At 47.9% G+C, this 26,954-nt stretch overlaps 2 protein-coding genes and 1 pseudogene across 8 annotated transcripts in view; 1 reads left to right on the top strand and 2 right to left on the bottom strand.

Moving 5' to 3' along the window:
* RBM23 (RNA binding motif protein 23) overlaps positions 1-26,954 on the bottom strand; it is a 443,258-nt gene that overhangs the window by 396,586 nt on the left and 19,718 nt on the right. For 3 of the 7 annotated variants that reach the window (XM_066627507.1, XM_066627508.1, XM_066627506.1), the window contains exons 14-15: positions 25,557-25,658; positions 24,960-25,046 (exon numbers count right to left, since the gene is read on the bottom strand). In XM_066627507.1, the coding sequence (XP_066483604.1) occupies positions 24,960-25,046; positions 25,557-25,658 (189 nt within the window). Of the gene's footprint in view, positions 1-22,824; positions 23,652-24,957; positions 25,047-25,556; positions 25,659-26,954 lie in introns of those variants that run through there. The other 4 variants (XM_066627505.1, XM_066627511.1, XM_066627509.1 and 1 more) reach the window with 3 other exon arrangements.
* REM2 (RRAD and GEM like GTPase 2) lies at positions 7,959-15,473 on the top strand. The gene is made up of 4 exons (XM_066628778.1): positions 7,959-8,232; positions 11,817-11,890; positions 14,811-15,018; positions 15,199-15,473. The coding sequence occupies exons 1-4, from the start codon at positions 7,959-7,961 to the stop codon at positions 15,471-15,473; spliced, it is 831 nt and encodes a 276-aa protein (XP_066484875.1).
* Positions 11,009-11,128, bottom strand: LOC136654642 (5S ribosomal RNA; annotated as a pseudogene).

Raw genomic sequence — 26,954 nt, 5'->3', positions numbered from 1 at the left:
CTCTTGTTATCTGGTGTGCTCCCTGGGGCATTTGGTGGGCCACTGTGAGATACAGGAAGCTGGACTAGATGGGCCTATGGCCTGATCCAGTGGGGCTGTTCTTATGTTCTTAAACTACAATTCCCAGGAAGCCTTGCAGGTCTCTTGTTATCTGGTGTGCTCCCTGGGGCATTTGGTGGGCCGCTGTGAGATACAGGAAGCTGGACTAGATAGGCCTATGGCCTGATCCAGTGGGGCTGTTCTTATGGTTGATGGCACTGACTGTTTCTGCTGTTCCCAGGGTCTATCTGGGGGCATCACTCATCGGCCCTGCTCAGTTCAGAGGTAGTGATTGGATCTTAGGATGTTGGACCAACCTTGCATTGATTTCAGGACATCACTGCATGAATTCTATGGATTTCTGTTGGTTGTAGGGGTATCACTGCAAAATGCTCCATTGGCATTAATGGGAGTGCTGTACCGGCATGGTGTTGCCTGGGTGGGGTGAGGATATGGCAGTCTGAATAGGACTGGGCTGTTAATTTCTGGGTTTTTAAGACTCTGAATGGAGGCTCCTTACCTGACTGGCTGTCCAGAGATTATAATGTCTTAATCCAGTTTTAACCTTTGATTTGTTTACAGGGGGCAAGGTGAATCACAAATCGGGGAGTCAACCATTTGAAGTGTGATCATGTAGCTCTTGGCTGACCTTTCGTCATCCTGCAGTAGTTTATCATGTAAGCAGCAGCAGCAGCAGGCTAGTTATCACTGCTGCCTGAAGTTAGAAACGGGAGTCCCATAGAGAGACAGAACAAGTGGTGGCTGCCTCAGGTGGCTGCAAGGGGTGTGTGACTGGAATGCCTCGTTCATGGAGGTGGAGATTGCTAACTCACTAATTAAAGAATTGCTAAAAAGTCTAAGCAACAACCTCTTGGTCTTCATTATGCAAACAGCAGTGAGTGACTCCTGAGTCTCAGTTCCTGGCATGTAAAATGGGAACAATAATAAGAGTCACCTGCTTTTAAGTGTTGGCTGAGAAGATGAATCAGCGAAATGGCCTCATCCCATTTCAGTGGTGGGAAGATAAAGATGGCAGCCATGAGATGTGCCAAAATGTCACTTATCAGCTGGTGCATGTGAAACAGGGAAGCATCTCTTGACAGTGCCCCCAGGGCTCTGATGTGACACAGTTTTGAGCTGATCTGGGTTGGCGCTGGAGATGTAGCTGGTACTTGGATGGGCCAATTATGGAGGTCAGGCTGGGTGGCTTTCCATCCTTCCGTAGTCTCTACTGTCCCTTCACACAGATTAGTTACTCCTCAATGCCATTCTTTCCCCCCACCCCATCATGATCAGGGTGATGGGAGGGAGGGTCTATCTCCCACAGTGCAGATTTATAGCAAGCTGGGGGTTCGTATCCACTACTTTCGTCCCCAGGGGATTGGACAAGTTTCTGGAGGAAAAATCCATTATGGGTTACAAGCCATGATGTGTATGCGCAACCTCCTGATTTTAGAAATGGGCTGTGTCAGAATGCCAGATGCAAGGGAGGGCACCAGGATGAGGTCTCTTGTTATTTGGTGTGCTCCTTGGGGCATTTGGTGGGCGGCTGTGAGATACAGGAAGCTGGACGAGATGGGCCTATGGCCTGATCCAGTGGGGCTGTTCTTATGTTCTTAAACTACAATTCCCAGGAGGCCTTGCAGGTCTTCTTGTTGTCTGGTGTACTCCCTGGGGCATTTGGTGGGCCGCTGTGAGATACAGGAAGCTGGACTAGATGGGCCTATGGCCTGATCCAGTGGGGCTGTTCTTATGTCAATGTACTTGGCACAGTTGCCACTCAATTCAGGAATGCCATACGGAGCCAAAATAACTACCCCAACAAGTCCTCTCCTTGAGCAGATGGGGAGTGTGACTTTGTGTGCCTGCTTAAAAATAACCCAACCAAGGTTCACATGGGGAGCCTCTCATCCAGTCGGTGGCATAGCTAGAGGGGGTGCAAAGCACTAAGTTTTGCAGGGAGCCTTATTGCAGCATATAAGTGCCCCCTCCCCTTCAGCGCCATTCTGGGTGGGGGTAGCAAAATGGAAGCCTATGTCTCCATTTTGCTCCCCCCCAACAGGAATGGCTATGAAGGGGAGGGGCTGCTTGCACGCCGTGGTGAGGCCCCCTGCAAAACTTAGTATTTTGCACCCCCTTTAGCTACGCCACTGCATCCAGTGGCTGTGTAGGTAGTGATAGAGAGCATGCCTCCCCTCTGGGCAGCTCCAGCCCATTGTCCTGCTGGTGCCTGGAAAATGCCTTTTCCTAAGAATCAGAAAAGTTGCAAGTTCAAATCCTCCCTGGAACAGAATGAGGATAAAACTGCGCCCACATCCATGAATCCAGTTGAGGCAGAGAGAGAGAATTCCGGAAGGAAGGTCTGTTTCAGAAAGCAACACACCGTGACTGTGGGCCTGTTTAATTTGGGTTGCACGATACTGATGACAGGCCTGAAATGCTCCAACTAGTCTCCACACGTGCCTGCACCTGGGCCCGGCGGGATTTGCCCGGAGCCTCGCTGTTCCTAACCTTGTTTGCCATGTCTCCCAAGGGGGCCTTCCCTCACTCTCCAGCAGGCATTAATTATGCCTTATTAGCATCCTCCCACCCATGATTAATGGGATGATTCCCCCCCTCTCCCTAATTAGACTGAGCAGCTAATTCAGCATCATTAAGGAGGAAGAGGGAGAGAGAATCTCTCCAGCATATTCAGACTGTCCATTCCACCCTACGCAAGCCAGCCCCCAATGGACATGACTCACGGCCTGACTCTTGTGCAATTATTTCATGTTAGTTTTGCTGCCTTCCACAGCTGTCTGGTGCTCCATCTCTCCATTTAACATTCATTCCCTTCTGATCCCCTACATGTGGCCAACTGAACCCATTCACGTAGCTGGATAACACTCTGCCTTCTTCCTTGCCTAATAAATTATCTTGCAATACACATTCACGTGTGGCTGGCATGTCTCTGCTCGAGACTGTAGCCCACTCTCACCGTGTGCTTTCTGACATCCTAACCGTCTCGCATCCAGGTTGTCGTCCTCATATCTCTCCCGCTCTTCCCCTCCATGTTTTGCTGAAATACTGTTCTTATTTTGCTTCACGCTTTCCCTCCCCATGTACTTTGTCCCTCTGTCTCCATAAACACTCCCTCTTTTGTCCTTATCTTGGCACATCTCTCCCCGCACCCCAATATCTACTGCTGCCATAACTCATATAGAGTTCTGAATGCTCCGTCTGCAACATGTGGTGTGGCCCACTTATTTGTGGTTTGCTGTTGTCCAGACAGTGTGGGTTGATGGAGAGAGAGGCTGGTGGATGGATAGCCAGGCCCCATAGCAAAGAGAGGACAGACTAGCTAGCCTCTAATTTTTGAATATCTGGGAGTATAGATTAGACTGATATCTTTCTGTCTAACATTGTGCAATAAATCCCTCTGAGAGTCAATATTTTGACTGAATATTTGGAGTCTATCTGATGCATGGCTCCTTCTCTCCATCCATCCACACCTTCTCCCCATAAAAAGAAAGCCTATTGATCCTTCCAGGTGTCAGTGTGCAGTCTAGCTTTTTACCCATCCATGTATGTGTCTGTCTCTTTCTTAATCCCCATATACATGTTCTAGCCTAATCTCTCTCTCTCTCTCTCTCTCTCTCTCTCTCTCTCTCTCCATCTGGCAATGCCCCCTCCCTCCTCTTACCTCTCCCCCAGCCCCCCTCCCTCCCCATCCATCCTCCAATCATTCACCATCCTTCTGTCTGCCTCTCCAGAAACACACCCCCTGCTTAGGTCTACCTGCCTATCATCCAAGGCAGCCTTCCTGCCAATTTCCCCCTCCAGATCTGGGTTCCACCGAGTCGTGGGCATCGCCTGGAGTTCCCCCTGAATCTCACTCTGGACCCTGGTGGATGGCAGACAGGTGGGTGAATGGAGAGGGCAGAGGGACAGGAGCCGCCACCCCCCAGCCAGTGTGTGACTTCATCCCCAGGTTGGGGAGGGGGAGAAGGATGGCATTTTGAAGGTGGTCGCTGGTAGCCTGAAAGGCAGAGAGCGGGCAAAGAAACACAGATCCATGAAGGATGGAACGAGGACCACTCCCCAGTTGATCCTGGGCAGCAGGTGGGGAGGGGGCGCCAAGGGAGGGGGAAGGGAGGGGGGCTTCCTATTTTCAGCTGTCTTTGTGAGAGACGGTGCACGCCAAGCCAGCCAGCAGGGAAACCGAGAATGAGTGTGCCAGCCAGCGTGGGTCTGAAAAGACTGTGGCCGGCAGCCGAGCATGTGTGTGCCTCCTCCGTGTGGCAGAGACAATTGCATGTGTGAGATCAGTGGGCTGGTGGGTGAAGAAGACCTTGGGCATCTACAGGATTACCCACATCTTCCGTCTGACATCCGACAAAGTAGACCTGCCGGAGCTCGTGCCATCATCCTCAGAATGGTTTTCCTTCAAAGTGCTGCCAGCGCACTGTGCGCCTTTGCCACGCTGCAGGCGAAGCGGACTCCTGAACAGGAAATTTGCACTGAATGAGAATATTTTCCCCATCTCATAAGGCACAAAGACGTGGTCATGAAGGAATACAGTGGAAGCAAGTCCCTCTGAACCGCTGTGATGGGCACCAGGCATGGCAGGTCCAGCAAGGTAGATTGGGACAAAGTTGGGGGTGGATGGGCTGTCAGCTCCACCCATAGCAGACTTCTTCAGATGCCCAAGTTCGACTGAGGGTACCTTTTCAGGCAAAGTATCTTGGCTCCAGGCCCTTCTGTGGTGAGGCATTCACAGCCCCCAAGTGGTTGATGAGCCAGTGAGACAGCTTGTCTGAAAGGACGTTGATGGGTGATATGTGCTGATGCCATCATGATTTCAGCAATTTTGAGATCTGTGGCTTCTCCCACATCAATCCACTTTGGGTAATGCGCTTCCACTAGAATCCCAAGACTCACAACAGCGTATGTCACAAGTAAAATCAGATATCTATGTGTATCTACGGTCATCCAACTAAAACTATGTCTACGCTTCTATGCATACACGCACATGTAATCGTTCTCCATGTCGGATGTATGTGCCTAAAATTGCATTTGCAGTCAGCATTCACAGGACACAAACGTGTGAACAGATTTGTCAGATGCGCGCAAAGTGCGTACCCCAAGTGTGAGCTTGTGCAACAAGCACATTTCCAATGCACCTCTTGTTTCAGACGACTCCTTTTTAAAGGAGGTCCCGGCTCTTTGGGAAGTGAGATTTTTTTTTTTAACAGTCATTCTGTCTGCTGAAAAACAGTGTAAGTGTGAAATATGGCAGGACCAGCTTTTTCTGGTTTCCCCCATAAAATTGTCTCCTTCATCTGTTGGATTCCATGAACGCTTCTTGATATTCTCACTTGCAAAAGTCATTTCAGGCTATATATCCCATCCGCTGGGTAGACAGCTGTATTTAAGCTGGCAATTTGGGATTCTGTGTGGCTGGGCAGTGGCAAACAGGGTGTGTGTCACTCCAGAGTCTATCAAACTGAGGGTATTGGGGTGAGTGAGTCTGAGTCTGAATCTGAGAGTGCATGCGCTGATATTCAGGTTGGTTTTTGCCTCCGCGTGATATGCAAAGCTCAATGGAGAATGCTATTGTGTCATTTCAGTGTGCATCGTGTTCTCGTGCATGCCTTCATACCATGTCAGTGTGCACTAGCCAACAAAAGCACGAAGTGTGTGAGCGTAAGAGAGATACATTGCAGTGCATGCTTATACCTGAGTGTGTGAGAGAGATGAAATCACATCCATGCTTGTTCACATATTTATGTGAATACAGCCAATTGTTTATGTGCATTACTCACTGTGCAAAGTAAATGAGTGCCCTCTTGCACCTGAAGCCTGTGTGCAACGCTGTATGGAAAACACTGAAAATGTCACAGACTAGCTCAATGTGAGAGCGCACGGAGTGTGTGTGCATTCCAGTGGCTGCCTTCCAGCACATGAGCTGCACCCCTTTTTTGAGTTATTGTGAGTCCAGGGCAAACTGGCAATATGTCCTCCTGTTGCATACATCAGCTGGGGCTATATGAATGGTGTGTGTGGGTTGGCAACTGTTCATGTGGGTGTGTCTGGGTCGTGAACAGAGAAGGAATGCACTTGTCGTGTTCCATTCTTATTGTTCAGCTGGTGTGAATGTGTCAGTGGGTCTGTATATGCTTCTGGTCAAGTGCTCATGTACTAAACAGCACGTTCATCCCCTACATTCTGTTTGCGTCCATTTGTTGAAGTACAGGCAAAATGAACTGCCTTTTGGACATACGTGTTTAGCGTGTTAGGGTGGGATGCTATTGTGGATGAGGAGAGGGGGTAAATGATTATCTTTTGTGTCATTTGTTGACAGTGTGCACAATACCAGAGCTGGAAGGGTAGTCCACCAGTTCAAAGAATGGGAGCCACTTCCATCCATCTTTCCAATTCTAGGTAGGCTTACCTAGGAGTAAGCCCTACTGAACACAGTAGAATCTAGTTCCAATTAATCATATATAACATATATGATTACACATATCCAATTGTCTTTATATTATTGGTGTGGTGAGGAGCATTAATGTGTGTCTTTGTGAGGTATATGATGGAGCATGTGGGGGGAAAGAAAGCACCCATGAGGTATAGGTAAATGTTTGTATTTTTCTGTCTCCGGGTCTGGGGTGCATATGTGTTTAAGAAAGAACTGGATGGGGTTGTGGGCTTCTGATTTCATGACAGCGAATCTGTGTGTGTGATATAATGTTGGCAGACCTCAGGCCTGCAATGACTTCTCATGTGCATTTGTTCTTTTCCTTTCCTCAGTGAATCTCCCACACTATTGAGAGGGGGATATTTGTGAGAGCAAATCTGTGGTTTTAAGTACACATATGTGTCACCCTTGGCATGGGAAACTGTGTGAGTCTGCACCGTGTGTGGGCATAATAAGTGCTCTCCCAGAGAACATGTTTCTATACTGGTGCTCAGCCTTTCCTGTGTGTTACACTTCTCTGTGATAAAAAGAGCTTATGCCATTACCATGAACTGTAGCAAGCAGAACTACCTCAAGATTTCTCCAAAGATACTTGGGGTGTAGGGGTATCTTGGCCACCAGTATGAATGGGTGCAACCTCTGAGTTTTACAGGTGGCCTATCTCTGAATGCCAGATGTAAGACAGGTATCTTGTTTGCCTGTGTGCTCCTAGAGGTATCTGGTGGGTCACTGGTGAGATACAGAAAGCTAGACTGGTTGGGCCTTTGACCTGATCCACCAAGGTAATTCTGATGTTCCTGAGTATCACTAAATTCTGTGGTAAAATGAAGATACCTAATATCCTGAAATATCCCTACACTCTGTGGCAAATAACACAAGAAGAGCCCTGCTGGATCAGGCCCATCTAGTCCAGCTTCCTGCATCACCACAGTGGCTGACCAAATGCCTCAGGGAGCGCACAAGGCAACAAGAGACCCGCATCCTGGTGCCTTCCCTTGCTTCTGGCATTCTGGGGTAACCCACTTCTAAAATCAGGGAGGCTGCACATACACATCACAACTTGGAACCCATGATGAACTTTTCCTCCAGAAATTTGTCCAATCCCCTCTTAAAGGCATCTAGGGCAGATGCCATCACTACATCCTGTGGCAAGGAGTTCCACAGACTAACTGCATGCTTAGTAAAGAAATAATTTCTTTTGTCTGTCCTAATTCTCCCGACATTCAATTTTAGTGGATGTCCCCTGATTCTGGTGTTGTGTGAGAGGGAAAGAGCATCTCTCTATCCAAAATTCGTGGGACCCAATCACTGAACAGTACTGCTTTGTAACAGTTAACAGCCTCCCAGTGAAGAGAAACCACAGACTTTGGCACAAGGGAACACTCTCTTCGGAATGCTCTGAAATGCTCACACTCTCACCTTTTGTGTCCCCAACTCTTGTTCCTGCAGCTCGCTGTCCAACATGACGTTACCCGCAGCACTCGTGGGCGCTGGGCCACGGCGTGGCAGTATGCCCTTGCCCATCAAACACCAGCTAGTGAGAGCATCGGCAGTGGACGAGCTGGACTCTCCCCCAAGCTCCCCAGAGATGGGTGGCAGTGGGGGGGCCAGCCCTGCTGGGGGGCGAGGCCCTTACAAAGTCATGCTACTTGGCGAGAGTGGCGTGGGGAAGACCACGCTAGCAGCCATCTTCGGAGGCCTGAAAGGAGGTGCGCATCACGAGGAAGAGCACACAGGTGAGTAAAGGCAGAGCTGTGAAGAGGGAATATGGCATTGCGGCTGTGTGTCTGAGGACCAGCGCAAAGAGTTGAGCAACAGGCAGACATCTGAGCCATGCTGTTTTTCCTACGACATAGATGGGGGGGGGGGTTGCCTGTTGAATTTCTGGGTGTCACAGAATTGTTAGTGATCGAAAACAGGAATTCTCAAGATAAAGCTTGCTTATGTGGGGTTTTTGTAGAACTTGGGGCACTGATGGTCCTCCATCATAGATGTTATCCCAGCATTTCAAAAAGAGGGTAGGGGGAGAACTGGCTCATGTTTGTCCTAAAGAGACCCTTAAACACTTTTTACAAACACTGAGTAAAAAGGACATTTAAAAAACTGGGGTTATTCCAAAACACCTACAGATATAACAAGCTTTCCTTGGATAATCCTGTGTTGTGAGTGTGTATGTGTGGGTGTGTGAGAGAGAGAGATGGGGGGATGGTTATCTCGCTACAGTGTTCAGGCCACCCTTGTGATGCTCGTCAAAATCAATGTTTTTTGTTTCCTAAATTTCTACTCTGTTTCCCCAAGACAATTGATATAAAATAAATTTAATTCAACTGTTCAGTTCATTCCAAACATAGAGTTTAAGTCACCAATCAACCAGTCTGAGAGGACACACAGATATCCAGAAACAGTATTCGGTTACCCTCGACTACCTTGACTCCCCTCTCTAAGCAGGGGTTAGACTCCTTGTGTGATTCCCCATATTGTTCTTCTTTCTATTTCAGACATTTAGATACTGCCTTTCAAATACATATTTGCAAGGTGGTTCACAGTTAAGACACACAAATAATCACAACTGCAAAATAATCAAGGCAATCGAAATTGTCAGCTAGAAATGGAGACTCTTAAAAGGCTTAAGAAAAGAAAATCCTTTGTCACCTAAGATTAAAACGGTCACAACATGGGGGAGGGAGTCCCACAGACAGGGTGCCCCAATTGAAAAGCCCCTCTCTCTGGTCAAGATACTGCTGGTGGCAGATTGTTGCACGCAAAGGAGGGCCTCGGCAGGTGGTCTGAGCGCATGGGCAGATGGAAATGGGAGCAGGGATTCTGCCAGGCAACCCTGCAGGTCACGAGCCGTAAAAAGACCGGCATGTTGAAACAGACAGGGAACAAGAAAAGCCCTATGGCATTTGGGCCTCTTCAGCCTAGAAAAGAGACGCCTGAGGGGGGACATGATTGAGACATACAAAATTATGCAGGGGATGGACAGAGTGGATAGGGAGATGCTCTTTACACTCTCACATGACACCAGAACCAGGGGACATCCACTAACATTGAGTGTTGGGAGAGTTAGAGAAGACAAAAGAAAATATTTCTTTACTCAGCGTGTGGTTGGTCTGTGGAACTCTTTGCCACAGGATGTGGTGATGGCAACTGGCCTGGAGATGTGGTGATGGCGACTGGCCTGGATGCCTTTAAAAGGGGATTGGACAAGTTTCTGGAGGAAAAATCCATTACGGGGTACAAGCCATGATGTGTATGCGCAACCTCCTGATTTTAGAAATGGGTTATGTCAGAATGCCAGGTGCAAGGGAGGGCACCAGGATGAGGTCTCTTGTTATTTGGTGTGCTCCTTGGGGCATTTGGTGGGTGGCTGTGAGATACAGGAAGCTGGACTAGATGGGCCTATGGCCTGATCCAGTGGGGCTGTTCTTATGTTATGCCCTTGAAACACAGGCAAAATGTATTTCCAAAATGTGATCCCAGATAATGTTCTAACACAGCAATTTTCAACCTTTTTCTTCTCTCAGCACACTGACAAAGTGCTAAAATTGTCAGGGCACACCATCAGTTTTTTGATAATTGACAAGGCACAACATGCTGCTGGCAGGGGACTCTCATCCCCCAACGGCCCTACTAATACGACACTCCCCCAAATTCCCATGACACACCTGCAGATCATTCACAGCACAGCAATGTTCTCAGTGGTTGAAAATGGCTGCAGTAGCAGCAGTATTTTGAACACATTGCAGTTTGTTAAAAGTCTTCAAAGGCAGCCCCACACACAACACAGTGCCGTAGTCAGTTCTGGAAGTTGCCAGACTACCAATAATCATGGACAGAATCTCTTTCCGTAGGAAAGACGGAACGGAAGGCGCTCTGAGTCACCATGGCCAATTGAACCTCGGGTGACAAAACTGAACCTAGGAGCACTCCCCAGTTTCAAATGGGCTTCTTTAGCCAGAGTCCAGCCTCCATCCCAAACACGCTGAACATCATCAACCTGAGCAGTCAAATCACCAGCCCACCAGATCTACATCTTGTCCAGATGTAGAAGACAGGAGGGGTGGGTTTTATCAACCACACTACAGGGTTTACCCTTGGATAATTTATTCCAGTCCATGATGATCCCAGCATTTGGGAGACCCTAAGGCAGTGATTTGCATCAGGCGTGCCACAGTACATTGGTGTGCTGTGAAATGTCCGCAGGTGTGATGGAAGAGTTGGAACACAGTGGTTGAAAATCACTGAAAAACTCTTTCGGGTTCTGCGGCTCTGTTATTAGGGCAACTGTCTGTAGTAACAAATTGTCTGTCCCTCTTCCTCCACCAGCCAGCTGAGGAAGAGGGACAAACAATTTGTTACTACAGAAGCATGAGAAGAAAAATGGTTGGTTGGCAACCTTCAGTCACGAAAGACTATGGTATAAGCCTACAGCACCTGGTATTCCCAGGCAGTCTCCCATCCAAGTACTAACCAGGCCCGACCCTGCTTAGCTTCTGAGATCATGGTATAAGCCTGCAGCACCCAGTATTCCCAGGCGGTCTCCCATCCAAGTACTAACCAGACCTGACCCTGCTTAGCTTCTGAGATCAGAGGAGATCAAGCATGTGCAGGGTAACAGTTGCTGCTATGAGAAGAAAAGACATTGCAAATTGCTGCCCTAAGGCAAAAGCCCTGTGGGGTCCCCAATGGCCTGTCCTCACTGTGCTTTGGAAATTATGTACATAAATTATCCCCCATGCGATATGGCAATAGTAGTGAAAGAGATTTCCCACCTGTTAGCATTCCCAGTTGGGTGCTCAGAGGGGAGACCTACCCTCAGGAGCACCGAGACAGTCAGGAGCAGGTGGAAATAGGGGGACTGTTCTCTTTGCTGGAATCCTGATTAGCAATTCCCAGATGCCCCAGGCCCCCTAGGCAGTGTCAAGTGACAGTACATTTGGGAACTGTAAAACAGTGCTGGAGGAGGAGGAAGCTCCACAACTGCCACTTCTACCCCACAATCGGCTGGTAAGCATTCCTATGGGACCTGACATGTTAGGTAGTGCTATAGAGCAGTGGCAGCAGCAGAACCTCCCTTCTTTGGGGGGTTGGCTGGGCACTGGTGTGGACTCCACTATGAGCATAGGCACCCCTGTTCCCAGTAGCTTGAAATAAAGATGTTGAACAGCATGGGAGACAAGGTGGAACCCTGAGCAATGGCCTAAATATTGCAGGATCAGACAACAGGCCCCTTAGCACCACTTTCTGGGGCTGTCCCCCACAGTGAGAATCAGCCCCCCATCACTCTATTCCTTCCCCATTTTATTTTGTCCTCCAGAGGATTCCTATGAAAGAACTTTCTATGTGGATGATGAAGAGGTCACCCTGATCCTGTACGACATCTGGGACAAGGTAGGCATCCTTTCACACAGATCCAGCCTTAAAATGGGCCCGCCCAGAGGATTATCAGTGGGGTGAACAGTTCAGTCAAGAGGGAGAAATACTCAATCCGGTCTAAAGCTGCAAAGTTCAGCTGACCAATCAGTTAGATGAACCCATTAAAAAGCTTTTGATCAACTTGAAAGATGCCTATCTAATTAATCAAGCAACACATTAAAAACAAGCCCCTGTACAAATTCTGGATGGCAGGTGTCATCTTCGAAGAGGCTCTCTCTCACACAGGATGAAATACCTCTTCTAAGTTGTTGCCTGTTGCACAGGGTAGACCCATTTGCATTGGGCAGTGGAATGGGGACAGAGCAGCAAACAGGCGCCTGGCACCTGCCCCTACTCCACCATGCTAAACGGATTCAGCCTCCTTATCAGCCCCTTTCTCAGCTCAGCTCTTTAATCAAAGCAGGAAATGTGGGGAGTACTGGCGATCACTCCCAGCATGCTCTACAATTCCTGCTTCACGTAAAGGAAGGAGGAAGAGGAAGGAGTGAGATCGCTGCGCTCTGATCTTTTTTCATGAACCCAGTGGAGGAGCTTGGACTGGCCATTCCCAGAGAAGCCTGTGGTTGTGAAGGCTCAGGAACATCTTCAGATTAAAGAAATCCCATGAATATGGAACAGATCCTGAGGGCATCTCACTTTCATACTAACGTAGCTACGTAGAACACAAGCAATTATACTCAAAAATGTATGCAAAGCTAGACAAGCATATGGAAATGTTTGCTTTTTACAACGATTGTGTTTTAACACGTAGTTGCATAGAGAGATGTTCCAAAATTTCACGGCGTATCTGACGTGTGGGATGGTGGCATGCAAATTTATGCAAATCAATATAAAATTGGCATGCACGAATATGCAAATGAATGTGGAAAGGGGGGGAGTTCTTAGGGGCGAAATGGCAACATACGGGTTTTGTGCAAATGCATGCAGAGAGCGTTTAACTAATGTGCAGTCTTAGAAGGTGCAGTAAACAGTTCAATTGCCATTATCTGCAGCTCAGTCATTCGAATCTCCTGCCTATCTAAATGCAGGGTGGGTGGGGAGGTAGGGAAGGCAGGTGAGGCAGAGCCTCCCCACTGGAATTCTTTGAAAAGCACCACTGCCATGTGAGGTGCTCAAGCACCTACAACCCATATTGTATGGGTCTGCGCATGGGTTGTGGGTGCTTGGGCACCTCACATGGCAGCAGCGCTTTTCGAAAGTCGGGAGGCTCTGCCTCACCTGCCTCCCCACTCACTGAACATCCGTGTCTGAATGGACAGTTTTTCAAACAGTATACGTTTTCAGAATGTATATCTTCCAAATACACATTTTAGTCCAGATTACTTGGACTTTCGGTTTTCTAAACACAGATGAAAGGGGCCCTCTTGTGCATAGATCCCACAGTTGCCCTGTTTAGATTGGCTGTTGGCGTCCTTCAGTTTCGGAAGACTATGGTATCACACTCTGAATGGTGGTTCTGGAATAGTGTCCTCTCCAGTGCCTGAAGCCTGGGTAAAGTAGATATGGAGGATAGACTGTTACCCATGCAGCAAATCCCCCCTCTCCACATCACTGAAATGGTCCAATGGAAAGGCAGAGGCCAATATGGTAGGTTCCAGCGGCGTCGCAGGAGTTGCCAGAACGTGACTGTGTTCGGCCATGAACTGCCTCAAGTACTCCGGCTCCAGATTTTGCCTCGAGGTTGACTCCTGAAACCTTTTCCACAACTGGATGTAGCCACAAGGCAGTGGAGGTTTGGGATCAGAGTTTTCCTTCTCTCAGATGAGCTGCCTTCCCAGGCTGACGAGTCCCATCTATCTGGTGGCTGTTTAGTCGCCTCTTACGACAAGTACAGCCAAACTGAGGGCCTATTCTTATCCCCAGCCCCCAGGGGATTAATGCATTCCCCCCGTTTAGATTAATGCATTCAAAAGCTTACAGAAAATTTTAACATTCCACGTTTTTTAAAAACCATAATTATTTTCACAGCAACCGCATACAGGTAGCTGGTGTCACTGCACGAGGGGTGTTCTGCACCGGCAGGAGAGAGTGTCTCTTCAAAGATTATGGTGTTAAATCACATATGTACGGCCCAGCTATGAATTCTAAAGCATTCTTTGCTTGCTTCAAAATGGTAGTTTTTATTCACACAGAAATATATGCAGATTTAATCAATTAAAACATGTTTGATTAAACAGCCAAGGGCCCAGACCGATCGCCTGCCAACCCATAGGATGCAGCACCACTGACTGAGCATACACTGTATGCTATGGGGAGAGCTATATAAAAAATCTTTAACAACTTTACCTTCCCATACCTTCCTGCTTTGCTGCCAATCGGCTTCCTTGGACTTACACCAGCTATTTAACTGGTGTAAGTCCAAGGAGTCTTGGGGGCACTTGGGGGGGAGGGGAAGGGGAATAAGATGGCAGCATGCATTGTGCCACCAAGACACTCCTTTCTGCCTCCTCCTGCTCCCAGTTTGGCCCCACATTAAACCACTTCTGATCCTCGCCTGCTACTGACCTACCTGCTCCGGCTGTTGCGTCTGCAAGTGGCTGTTGTACACACCCAGGGCCTCCAGCCATTTGCACTGACAGCCCCAGTGTGCACGACAATGGCATGGCTTTTGAGCCTCCCCTCCAGGATTTATGGTAGCAGAGCACAAGTAAACCCTGCCACTGTAAGCTCTGGATAAGACTGGGCCATCAGCGTTCTTTAATCATCCCAAACAGCTACTCTCTTAACAATTATCTTCCAGGAGCGCTGACTGCATAAAAGAGTAAAATACAGTATTGCTTTGGACAGCATGTACATCTGTACCAAAAAAATCTGCAAGCAAACCACCATCTCTCTGTTCTTTGACCTTTTCTGTCCTCAACCAACTTCCCCACAGGGAGATCCTGGTGGATGGATGCAGGATTCCTGCCTGAAAACAGGCGATGCCTTCCTGGTGGTTTTCTCTGTGACAGATCGCCGCAGTTTCACACGAGTGCCTCCCACCCTCTTGCGCCTGCGGGCGGGGAGCCCCCGAACAGACCCCCCCATCATCCTGGTGGGGAACAAGAGTGACTTGGCACGATCCCGGGAGGTATCGCAGGAAGGTAAGCTGCTTCCCCGGAATACTAGCGCCACCAAAGGTTTGGGCTGTATGGTCCCTGTTGCAAAGCCTTTGGTCTTGTATTCTTGGCAGCAAAGGGGCAAGGGACTGACGCTGGTCAGAGAAGCCAGTCTCCCCAGGACCTCTTGCTGAATGTGTCTCCTTTTTGCCCCATGCTATCCAGAGGGCCGCAGCCTGGCAGTGATGATGAACTGCAAGCACATTGAGACGTCTACAGCATTGCATCACAACACACAGGAGCTCTTTGAAGGTGTTGTGCGACAGATCCGGCTGCGCCGCCATCGGCGCAACGCGGACAACCTCCCCGGGGAGGGAGCCATGGGCCGTCGCGAGAGCCTTACCAAAAAAGCCAAACGTTTCCTCTCCAGCCTTGTGCCACGGAATGGACGCTTCTTCAAGCAGAGGTCAAAATCCTGCAATGACCTTTCTGTTCTCTGAGCCCCATTTTCTCCTCCCAAAACAACCAAGAAGATAAGACAAGACATTGCATCACACATCCCCCCCCCACACCCCTACTGCACTGAGGATGGTGGCTGCCTTGACCCAGTGCAAGAGCTGCTTTTGAGCATAGCAAAACTCCCAGAATCTTCCATGGCTTGACGTCCCCAAGCAAGTTTTCCATTGCTACCCACTGAGATTGGATCTTTGAGAGGGACTTTCCAAGCTCCAGTCTTCGAGAAACCTTTCAGATCCTCACAGAAGGCTTCACAGAACCTACAGAGAACAGTTTCCTCTCCAACTCAGGTGCCTCCCACCTTTGGAAAGAATGTTCCAGGCACCATTGTGAGATTTATTTTTGTTCCCCCATCTAGGACTTCACCTTTAAGAGTGTCTTAAAGGTACCCGACAGGCACAAAAATGCTACTGTCAAGAGACTCAGGTTTTCCTTGTTCTGGATTTGTAGCTTTTTTCCCCATCTTGTCACACTCAGGTGTCTGGATGCCCTTCGGAGAAATGCTTGAAGGCAACACATCTGGAGTGAAGCATGTCTCTGTCCACCGTATTTGTGAACATAGCTGATCCGCCATTGAGCTACACTGCTGCACCAAGCCCTTATCTGCTGTGCTTCTTTGCTGTACCTTCAGTGATATTTTCAGAGGTACCACTTTGTCCTCAGCACCTTCTTGAGAATTTAAAACCAACAGTCTCCTGCTAGAGGATATTACTGCCTCCACCTTTGTGCACCTCTGCCCAGGCTTAAAGGCACCGACCTTGGAATGTTTCTTGATAGGGATCACCACCCAGAAATGCTTTGCTTTAAATATCTGTCCTTGCCCTTAAGAAGCTGTCCAAGGCACCAGACCCTTCTGTGCCCAGTTCAGTTCAGTGCCCACAGCAGTCTTGGAAAACTTATTTCATTTGCTTATTTATGCTTTCTGCCACTGGCTACGTCTTTAAACCTGACTCTTTTATAAAGACCTCCACCAAGGAATTGCCATTTTATATATCGAATGTGTGTGCTGCTCCTTTAAGAGGACCACCTTAAAGGCACAAACCAGGGACCACGTCTCCTGTTTTTAGCCTGTCGGAGAAGATGGATGTTTAATTCATTGCCAAAGGCAGAGCATCATCGGAAGAAGCTTCTAAGCCATGCAACAGCAATCTCTGAATGTAGGCAGACTGGGAAGGGGCCACCCATCAGCTGTGTGTAACCTTCCCTTTCAGAGACCCATTAAAGCTACTGATAGTCAAGGAGTTTCAACTGGGGAGGTTCCTGGAATGGATCCTTAGAATTTGGCCAGGCCCACCCAGGACTGGAGCCTTTTAGGAAGAAACAGCGACAACCTGCCTCTTTTAAGAAGCACTTTTTAAGGGCCGGGAATCTCCTTCCCAAGAGGTTATGGCTTTCAAAGTGGGAGAGATTTTGAAGATGGGGCTTCCATGTCCCCCCCAAATTGGGGCTGAGTGCCCAAGATGCTGTGTGCTTATTTTCAATTAAAGCCATTTTCTACTGCACCGCCCTCCGTGTGCTTGGGGTTGCTCAGATTCAGAACATAGAACTGTGGCCTGGTGACTGGGCAGAGGGGAAGGGGGCAAGGGATTGCAGAAGGAAGTTGCACCAGAATCGGGAGGTGGCAGCACAAGGGCTTGATGGGTCTGCAAAATGGTGGCTGAAGAAAGTGAACGTTGACAAGCAGGGAAAATGCTAAGTACCTGGAACTGCATGATCTAAACTCAAACATGTGTAGTGGGAAAGACTTTGGAGCGTAAAACCTCCTTCCCTCCCTCACTTCTGATCACATTTCTTCTGCTGCTTAGGAAAAAGAGCTTCAGCTCTTGGGTCCATGGGAAGAACTAGCTTCCATGATTTGCTCACGCTCTCTGCACATTCTCAGACACCTTCTTGCCCTTGCTTGAACCCTGCCTGCCACTGAGCAGAGATCTCAGGGCTAAGCCCTGCCTCTGGGGTGGGGCAGCAGATGGCACAAAGGGCAGGCTGGGGCTGTTTCAAGGGAAGCAAAGGGCTGATCAGCGGCAGCGAGATGCAGGAGGGGCAGCGAGATGCAACAAGGCCAGGAGCAGAAGCCGGCGGAGGGAGCTGCTTAAGATGCAAGCTGTGCCTCCCCTTGTCAGCCGAGAAGACAGGCTGACGGCTCAAGCTGTCAACTGGGGGGGGGCCTCCCACGCCTGCTCTCAAAGAGCTGCACCTGCAACAAAGAGCTCCATTCTCTCCCCCACCACCTCCCCATATATAGACACTCCACTTGCTGCTACCTTGCCTTCTCAGAGAACCTGAGCACTTCCTCCTCCGGTGCGCCAATATCGCTTCTAAAAGCCCTACCCCCAAACTGTCACTGAAGCAATCCTTGCAAGAAGCATCTCCCACCTGTCTGCAACTACATCTCTCATAGATGCTTAAAGGTTGTTCACCGCTGAACAGTATGTACTGTCAGGAATTTCTTCCTAACATTTAATCAAAATCTCCCTTGCTGTATTTTAAGCCTGTTTGTCCTGGTCTTACCCTCTGGAGCAAACAAAAGCAAATCTGCTCCATGACAGTCCCTCAGATATTTATCGTTAGTCATGTCACCTCTAAACCATCTCTTCTCCAAATTAAACATGCCCAAATCCTTTAACCTGCCCTTATAGGACATGATCTTCAGCCCCGTCAACATCCTAGTCGCCGTCCTCTGGACCCACTCCAGTTTGTCAATATCCCTCTTAAACTGCAGTGCTCAGAACTATATACAATAGTCCAGGTGGGGTCTGACTAAGAGGCAGAATACAGAAGTACCATTACTTCTCATGACCTTAATGATGTACTGTTAATGCAGCCTAGAATCACATTCGCCTTCTTTGCTGCTATGTCACACTGCTGGCTGGTGGTTAGCTCATCTACAACTAAAATGCATAATCTTTTTCATATGTACTTCTGCTCAGGTAAAATTTCCCAACCTTATATATGTGCTTCTGATTTTACCTATCCAAATGCAGACTTTCACATTTACCCCTGTTGAAGTTCATTTTGTTTACATTTGCCCAGTTTTCCATCCTGCCGAGATTGTCTAGGATTGTGTTCTGTCCTCTAGGGCAGGGATGTCCAAAGTTTTTGGCAGGAGGGCCACATCGTGTCTCTGACACTGGTCAAGGGCCAGGGGGGGAAAAAAGAATTAATTTACATTTAAAATTTGAATAAGTTTACATAAGTTTACATAAATGAATACATTAAAGATGAACTTATATGAATGAATGAAGGTCTTGCAATAGCTCAAGACCTAAAAAAGGCCTTGCACAAAGCAAGGTCAGCCTTTCCTTTGCTGCCGCTACTGCATCACAGACATGAAACAACAAGCAGTGGAGGGAGCCCTCATCCCACAGCTCATGTGAAAGGACAAACAGTCACCCACACGCTGACAGCAGTGGCGTCGGGCCAGTGTAGGCTCCAGCAAATCTCCAGAGGGCCAGAGGCTCATTGGAGACTGGGGGCTCCCTGAGGGCCACATTGAGAGGCCTCGAGGGCCACAAGTGGCCCCAGGGCCGGGGTTTGGGCACGCCTGCTCTAGGGTTATTAGCTACTTGTCCCAGTTTGGTGTCATCTGCAAATGTGATGAAAGACTGCACTTTCAAAATGCCATAGGAACATGGGAAGCCCAATCCTATCCCCCACCAGTCCATAGCATGCTGCACTGCCAATAGAGCACACACTGTATGCTATGGGGGGGTGGGGGGGTGGGTGTGTGTGTGTGAGAGAGAGAGAGAGAGAGAGACCAGATTGCCTTGGAGAGGTAAGTAAAATTAAAAGCGGGTGTTCAACATTAAGTCCATGCATATCTTCTCTTTCCAACCTTTAACAACTTGTCACAATTGTTAACATAAATAAAAGAAGCTGAATATGGTAGTTATTCTAATCTAAAGCACGATTTTCAGTGTTTCTGCCTGAAAGCAGTTTTTCTGCCAAGAAGCCCCTGCACCAGAGAACCCATATGTTGCAGCACATTCAAGGAATGTTGTAAAATGCACACACTTACAGAAGTGTGTTAGCTGTATTGGTCTGTGACAGCAAACACAACAAGGAGCTTTGTGGCACCTTCAAGTCTAACAGATTTATCGAAGAGCAAGCTTTTATGTACTAGAAACTACTTCAAATGCAAGAGGCAAAGTCTGGGAAAATGTAATGTAAATTTAAATGTAAATAACACAAGTACAGCAATAATTCACCATAGAATTAGCACAATCCTTCTAACCTCACTAATTAACACCTGCAATACAAGAGGAAACTCTTATCTCAATTTAAGCCTGAACTGGGAACTTTGGTTCTAATTCAGCAGGTACAGCAGGACCTTCCCCTCTGAAGAAAGGAACTTTCAGGTGAGCGACAGAGTAATTTGGGAGATGTTGGCCCTTGTTTGTCAGATGTGTGTCCATTCATTGGTTTTAAATAAAGACTGACCCATGTATTCAATAAGGACAGCACAACGACTATAACAGCTGGATGCATGTATCTCTTTGGTGGCTGGACAGCAAACTTGATGCAACTTGACAATATTGCCCTATAATAGTAGATACAGGGACAGATTTCAGGGTTGAATGTAGAGTCTGGCCCCTGAGACTCTGTTGCCTTTGAAGCAACAGTAGCCTTTGAAGCTTAGGGGGAAGATTTTGTAAGCAAGGACAGATCTACCCCACCAACAGCCTGTGAGAAGAAAGTACCCTTGTCCAGGATAGCTGCAGGTTGTTGGCAATCAATAATAACAACCAAATTCTCCAGCTGCAAGCCCTCATTTCTGGCATATAAGGGTGCAGTGCCAAGAAGCAGTTGGTGCAGGGTAGAGCACAGCTTTTCCCTCGTGTTACTGTCATTCAAAACAACTTAGGTTTAAAGGACCATCTAGGCACACTTTGGTTTACATACCCAGGAACACTCAGTGCAGATTATGCCTGAACCCTGGCAGGATATCCACCATCAAAGTGCCTGAAAAAGGTAAATGGATACAATACGATCCCACCACCTCATATTGCATCAGGGAACACTTTGATTCTGAAATCATGAATGCAATTCCAAACCCAGGGATTAACTCCAGATTAATCCAGCTTGCAGGCAAGAGAACAATTTGGAACTGCCTTAGCTACAACCTCACTTGCTTTGGCTGTTGCTGCAAATCCACCCCTCCCCATGGGCACCCCTACTTTCTTCCTCTGCCATCCAAGGTGATCCCACAGAAAACAAATGGTCATATAGTGTATTTCATTCTGAGTACCTCCCCTCCATGTTTTCCAAGAGCATCCAGAAATTCAATGAGCTAGGGAGGAGGATAGGCCAAGCCACTAATGGGGGGCAGGGAGAGATGTGCATCTCTTCACCATGGAAACCGGTCCACAGCTGGGCAGTTGCCATGGTGACAAAATGTTTCCCATTGCCATGGTGATAAAGTACCCTGTATCAGGGCAAGCTGGCAAACAGACTTCCAACATAGCCTTTTGTCGAAGAAACCAGCAGCAGGGGATGATATACAGTGCCCTAGATACTCCAGGTTCCTATGTGGAGATAAGGGCAAGAAAAGGTACACCTGGAGAGACCCTCTGATAGTGGTGGATGACTCAAGGGGAAAGAAAGCTGGATTTATCAACAGATTGCTCTAGGCCAGATCATTTTGCCACTTATACCAAAGCAGCCCCTGGGCCTCAGGCAAGAAAAGGGAGAAGCCCTCTTGCAGAGGGAGACTATAGCCAGAAGATCCAGTCTCTCTCCCAACAAATCTGTCCAGCCTCCAACACACAGTCTGGCACTAAGGAACTGAAGGTTTGGCCCCAGCTCCCACACTGGCTGGAGCCCATGGCTTTCAAGTGAGAAGCAGCCACAGTGACTCCACTGACCAGGGTAGCCTCTCACACAGAAGCTGGTGATTTTCCACAGCAGTAGGAACAGACAGATCCAACGTGTAAGCATTCATTCAAGCGGCCAGGGGATTGGAGCCAGTACAATCCCCATAACCAATCTCTCTAAGCAGTGTATGTGAACCCTACGATTTCTATTGCAGCCTAGGGAAGGGAATAGGGCAAAAGCCCTCACCTCCACTCCACTTCAGCCAGCATCCACAGCTGGGCAAGCCAAAGCTCCAGCCCAGAGTACATTGGCTGGCTGGCCACCCTCTGGGAAGAAAGCTGCAGGAAACCATGTGGGTGGGGTTGCCCAACTGTATCTGGCTGTTTTCCACAAGAAGCTGGCTCTGGAGGTTGGCTAGACTTGAAAGGCTCCTTTGAATTGTAGGGTGGGGGTGTGCATGCTTTCGCCAAGCAATGGTCGGTGGGTTGAATCTGGCAAATGGCCTGGTAAGCAAGCTCACCACTGTTGACTTGCATGGTTAATACCAGACACTTGGGGGGGGGAAGGTTTGTATATTTCCATTGGGACCTGCAATTCCAAAACTGCAGGCCATGCGAGAACAGTTTGTGTGCCACAAGAAACAAAACAAAAAGCGTAGGCTCCCACAAATCTAGCATTCCCTCCCACAGAGGAAGAGGCTGCCTCTGGAGCTCTGCATGCCTTGGTGCCCTGGGCTTGCCTCTTTCCATTCAAACTCTCATATCCTTCCATCATTCCAGCTGGACAGTTGCAACACAGTCACAGCTCTCAGAGGCACCCTGTTGACTGTGTGGGTCACTGCCTAGCCAAACTTCCTTCCAGTGACACCCAAACAATGCCAATGAGTGTTTGAGCACACCCAAACAATGAATCACACAGAAACAAAGGGAGTGAGTACTTTCAAAGGCAGCTACGAGAAGTTTTGGTGTTACTGATCTAGACAAGGAAGCAGGAGTCTTCCCTTCCTCTCAGCCTAAAGTCTTAAACTGTGACGGATGCTTCCCTCCTGCTGCTGTATCTTCACCCCCCAAATTTCAGCCCTAACTCACAGAAATACATGTACAGGTTGAGTATCTCTACCTGGACTGCTTGGAATGGGAAGGTGCCTGGATTTTGGAATAACTGCATAAATATTATGAGAAATGTTTCCCTTTGCTCTTTTCACTGTTACCCATACGGGTACCTAATGGCCCTCTTTGTTGAAAAATGTTCATACTTGTACAGGTACACAACAGAACTTACAGCTTGTACCTGCACCTGCACTGTACATGGGAATGAGCATAAGACCTTCAAGTGTTCACACTACAGAAAACAGGTTTTGGACAAAAATGTCTGGATTTCGGAATCGTTCTGGTTTCAGGTGTCCAGATGAGGGGTAATCTACCTGTATTTTAGTAAAAAACTTCCATTCCAGGAGGTTCCTCACCATTTTTTTTGCAAAAGTTTTCCTGTGGCAGATGCAGAAGAATGGAACACACATGTGGCTACATTTGGTGACTTTTATTATTCATTTATAAGCCAAAAAAAATTAAGAGACAGATAAAAAGAAAGAAAACCAAAATACATCTTTGAAGGTTAGGGACAGGGAAAAAGAGATGGTTTGAGGGACTCCAAGGGAAGGTGCAGCAGAAAAATGGGAACACCAAGAAGAGGGTATAGACCCAAGAAAAAAGGAGGAACAGGGAAGGAAAGGGAGGAAAGGGACGACATCCCCACACTGTATGACCTCTACAGATCGAGAGGGGATAACAGAACACTGCTTGGGAGGAAAGGGCACCCATCCGGACCAGGACTCCTACCCAAACGCTGGTTCGCCACTCCCTCCATTCTCTCCCTTTGTGCACGTGCACGCACTCCCCCTGTGATGAGCCACTTCTGAAAGTCATCCAGCAAAAACTCACAACACACCATTGGAGAGAGCAAAGGGTGGGGAAGAGGAATGGCAAAAATGTACACTGCAGCCCCACTGGGCTCTGCCAGGAGGCAAAAATAAGAGATGCTGCAATCCCACGGTTTGGGGAAAGTGGGTCCCCCAGACCCTCTGAAGGTCCCACACGGGGGAATAACAGGCCCCCTCCAATTAAATGATTCCAAAACCAGGAGACAGAACGCCAATCCCCCCCAGCACCTGGTGGAGGGAAGTCAGAGTAAAATCAGTTCACATAAGAATAGGACCCAGGGGGTTTTCCTTCAGAGTCCATCCCCCTGCCTTGTTTCCAATGGGGACAGTGAGGTGACAATGGTGTGGAGATGATCATTTCCCTCCTGGCTCCGTGGGAGAGGAAGGGCAGGGGGAAACCGGGCTGTGTTACCTGCAAAATGGAGAGGGAAAAAAGACAGAGGATTAGGAGACAATGAAGTTCCATTCCATTTTGCATCTAAGAGTTCCAGTTGCCCGTTTCCCACTGAAGCACTGAATCTAACAGAAAAGCACTACAGACAACTTGTGTGTCAAGAAAGCAGTTTCTAGTCCACATTCTTCCCAGATGGAAAGAGTTCTCCTGGCCCTTATTTCTTCTTCAAAGACCTCCATCACCCACATTTTCTTGTCAATAACTGATAAGTTGTAGATCATAAAAGCAAACACAGTGGTGCCTCGCAAGACGAATGCCTCGCACACCGAAAAACTCGCAAGATGAAAGCGTTTTTGCGGATTTTTCTGGTGACTCGCAAGACAAATTTTTCTATGGCCGTACTTCGCAAGACAAATTTTTTAAATTAAAAAGTTGAAGTTTTGTGCTTGAAATTTTTGAAATCCTCTATACAGTATGTATGCCTTTAAAGAGCACTTAATAAACACTTTGTAAACCAAATTTGACTTTGTTCTGACTTTTCTTGCCCATAGAAATGCATTAATTAAATTTCAATGCATTCCTATGGGAAACCGCGCTTCGCAAGACGAAATTTTCGCAATACGAAACGACTTGCGGAACGAATTAATTTCGTCCTGTGAGGCACCGCTGTAGAACTAATTTATATGAAGAGTAAAGTGGGGGAAAACTGTCAGCCACTAAAAATGGTCAGACATCACAGCACTAGTGAGGGAAGCACCATACTGGGCCCTGTAGCAGCAAGGAACAGGCTGGAGACTACAGGAACAAGGGGCTATGTTAACTGGAAAAAGGCTCACCCAGTCACATTTGTAGACTAGGTCCTCAACAGAGGATGAAGGCACAAACATTTGGATTTCTGGCAAGAGTATCTAGGGGGTACTGGGGAATTTAGTCTCCCCTCCTCCTCCAAGTGCTCCACCCTAGTCTCTCCAACTCCACCAACATCGGTTCTCCCCACTAAAGCTGCCCAATTAGCAGAACTACCTACACAGGCCTTTTGCAAAGGCTTCTGTGTCATCAAAGTAAATTTGGTGGTGCCATGAAGATGGTCCTTCACAATGCTGGCACCCTGCTAGTAGAGCTCTCCCCAAAGTCATGCCTGGTCCAAGTCTTCTCAGCACCAGAACCACTATTCGGAGTGCGATACCAGTCTTCCGAGACTGAAGGATGCCAACAATTGCAATTAGATGCTTACTGTTTTATTTTACAGCTGTGAGCCTCCCTGGAAGTTCCAACTGAACTGAAGTGTGTGATAACGTTTTACAAATAGAAAGGTTTTGCCCACTCACATTGTCTGGGGAGTGAAGAGCCCCGAAAGTTGGAAGCACTGGGAGGCCAACGTCTGCGATGCCAGATTCAGTGCTGGGCTGAGAGCTAGAGGTGGACAAAGTCAACACAGAGAGAAGAGTTAGACTTCTTGGGGAAGTCTTAAGATTTCTAAATGCAGCTGTGGCAACAGGTGTCCATGGGATGGATTTTATGGACTCCTCTTACTGGAGACTTCAAGAGGAATGCTGGGAAAACATTTGATCAGATTAGTTTACAGGATCATCAGATCAGAACACACGCTTTGTATGCACAAGGTCCCAGGTTCAATCCCCAACATCTCCAATTTCTCTCCAATAGTAGGGAAAGAAAAGACCACCCTCTAATCAAGACCTTGGATAGGCACTCTCAGGGTAAGCAATGCCACAGGGACCAAAGCTGTTTCGTGCAAAATAGCTGGATGGTCCTTCATATCACTTCTAAAGACAACTCAAAAGGATGACCACTGCTCCTCTCTCAAGTGCATTATGTGATCATCTCTCCTTGTCACACAAGGTAGTCTCATCCTCTCCCCTACGTCCCCAAGCCCATTCAGTCCAACCCAGACATTGATTTTACCTGTCAGCGCAGCCGGGTTCAGCGCTCCCAGGGGGATTGCTCCATTGAGCTGCAGGGCAGCCTGGGCTGCTGCTGTGGTTGACAGTGGGATCCCAGAACCTGCTGTGGTGGGAAGAGACAACAAGAGAGACTCTAGACATCTTTCCATCAAAGATGTTGTTCCTCCACTTAAGCAAGGCATACTGGCTTGTAATGATCTTATGATGAGGTCCAATAATCCCGTGTCACATCTTTAGGGCACTTTAAAACATTCCCTTGGCACACCCAAAAACAAAGAAATGAGCAAACATGACAGGGATCTTCTTTTCAGTGAGTTCAAGTTAATGCTGAAGCCATCTTAAATTATTTTCACCATTTCCTCCAATAACTAAGCTGAAGTACATGCAGTTAAAATGCTGCATATAGAGTGGGCCCTCAGTATCCAAAGGGGATCTCTTCCAGGGTCTCCCTGTGGATAGCGATTTCCATGGATAATCAAATCCGTGGGGGGAGGGGAGCCCTGCCAGCAAACCAGAAGCGTCAGAGGCCTCCAGGAGGTAGTGTATGACCCCTTGCACCTCAGTACACCTCCTGGACACAAACAGAAAACACTTCTGGTCATGACTAGGAGGTCCTCCAGACATGGGCTTAGCACCCACACTGAGTCAAATTCACAGGTGTTGAATCCACACATAAGGAGGTGCCATTGTACTTCCCATTCACCCACCTCCATTCCTTCCTTCTGGTCTTTTTCACTTCATGTAAAGTGCCATGTACATAGATGGCTTTACTCAGCGTGTGGTCAGTCTGTGGAACTCCTTGCTGCAGGATGTGGTGACGGCATCTGTCCTGGATGCCTTTAAAAGGGGATTGGACAAGTTTCTGGAGGAAAAATCCATTATGGGTTACAAGCCATGATGTGTATGTGCAACCTCCTGATTTTAGAAATGGGCTATGACAGAATGCCACTGCAAGGGAGTGCACCAGGATGAAGGTCTCTTGTTATCTGGTGTGCTCCCTGGGGCATTTGGTGGGCCGCTGTGGGATACAGGAAGCTGGACTAGGCCTATGGCCTGATCCAGTGGGGCTGTTCTTATGACACAATATAAATCTATGCTTCTCAGCTGTGGGTGATCAAAAACTGAACCAAGATGATTAAAAAAAATAATTTCTCTGAAATACATGCAAAGAGACCTCTCTGCTAGGATTAAGGTTTAAAATAATTTTTATAACATTTTTTCCATGCAGTTATTGAGTCTAAAAGTTTTTTTTGGGGGGGGGGGGGCTCTTTTCCAAACTATTTCTCTGCATATCCCAAAGGACCCTGACAGATTACTCTGCCTTTACCTACTTTATTCTCATAACTCAATGGGACAGGCTAGCCTGAGAACACGGATTATTTGAAGCAAAGAGCACAAA

This window comes from Tiliqua scincoides, chromosome 5 (assembly GCF_035046505.1).
Source record: "Tiliqua scincoides isolate rTilSci1 chromosome 5, rTilSci1.hap2, whole genome shotgun sequence".
Taxonomy (NCBI): domain Eukaryota; kingdom Metazoa; phylum Chordata; class Lepidosauria; order Squamata; family Scincidae; genus Tiliqua; species Tiliqua scincoides.
Note: the sequence above shows the minus strand (reverse complement) of the source record. Positions and strands in the feature narration are given on the sequence as shown.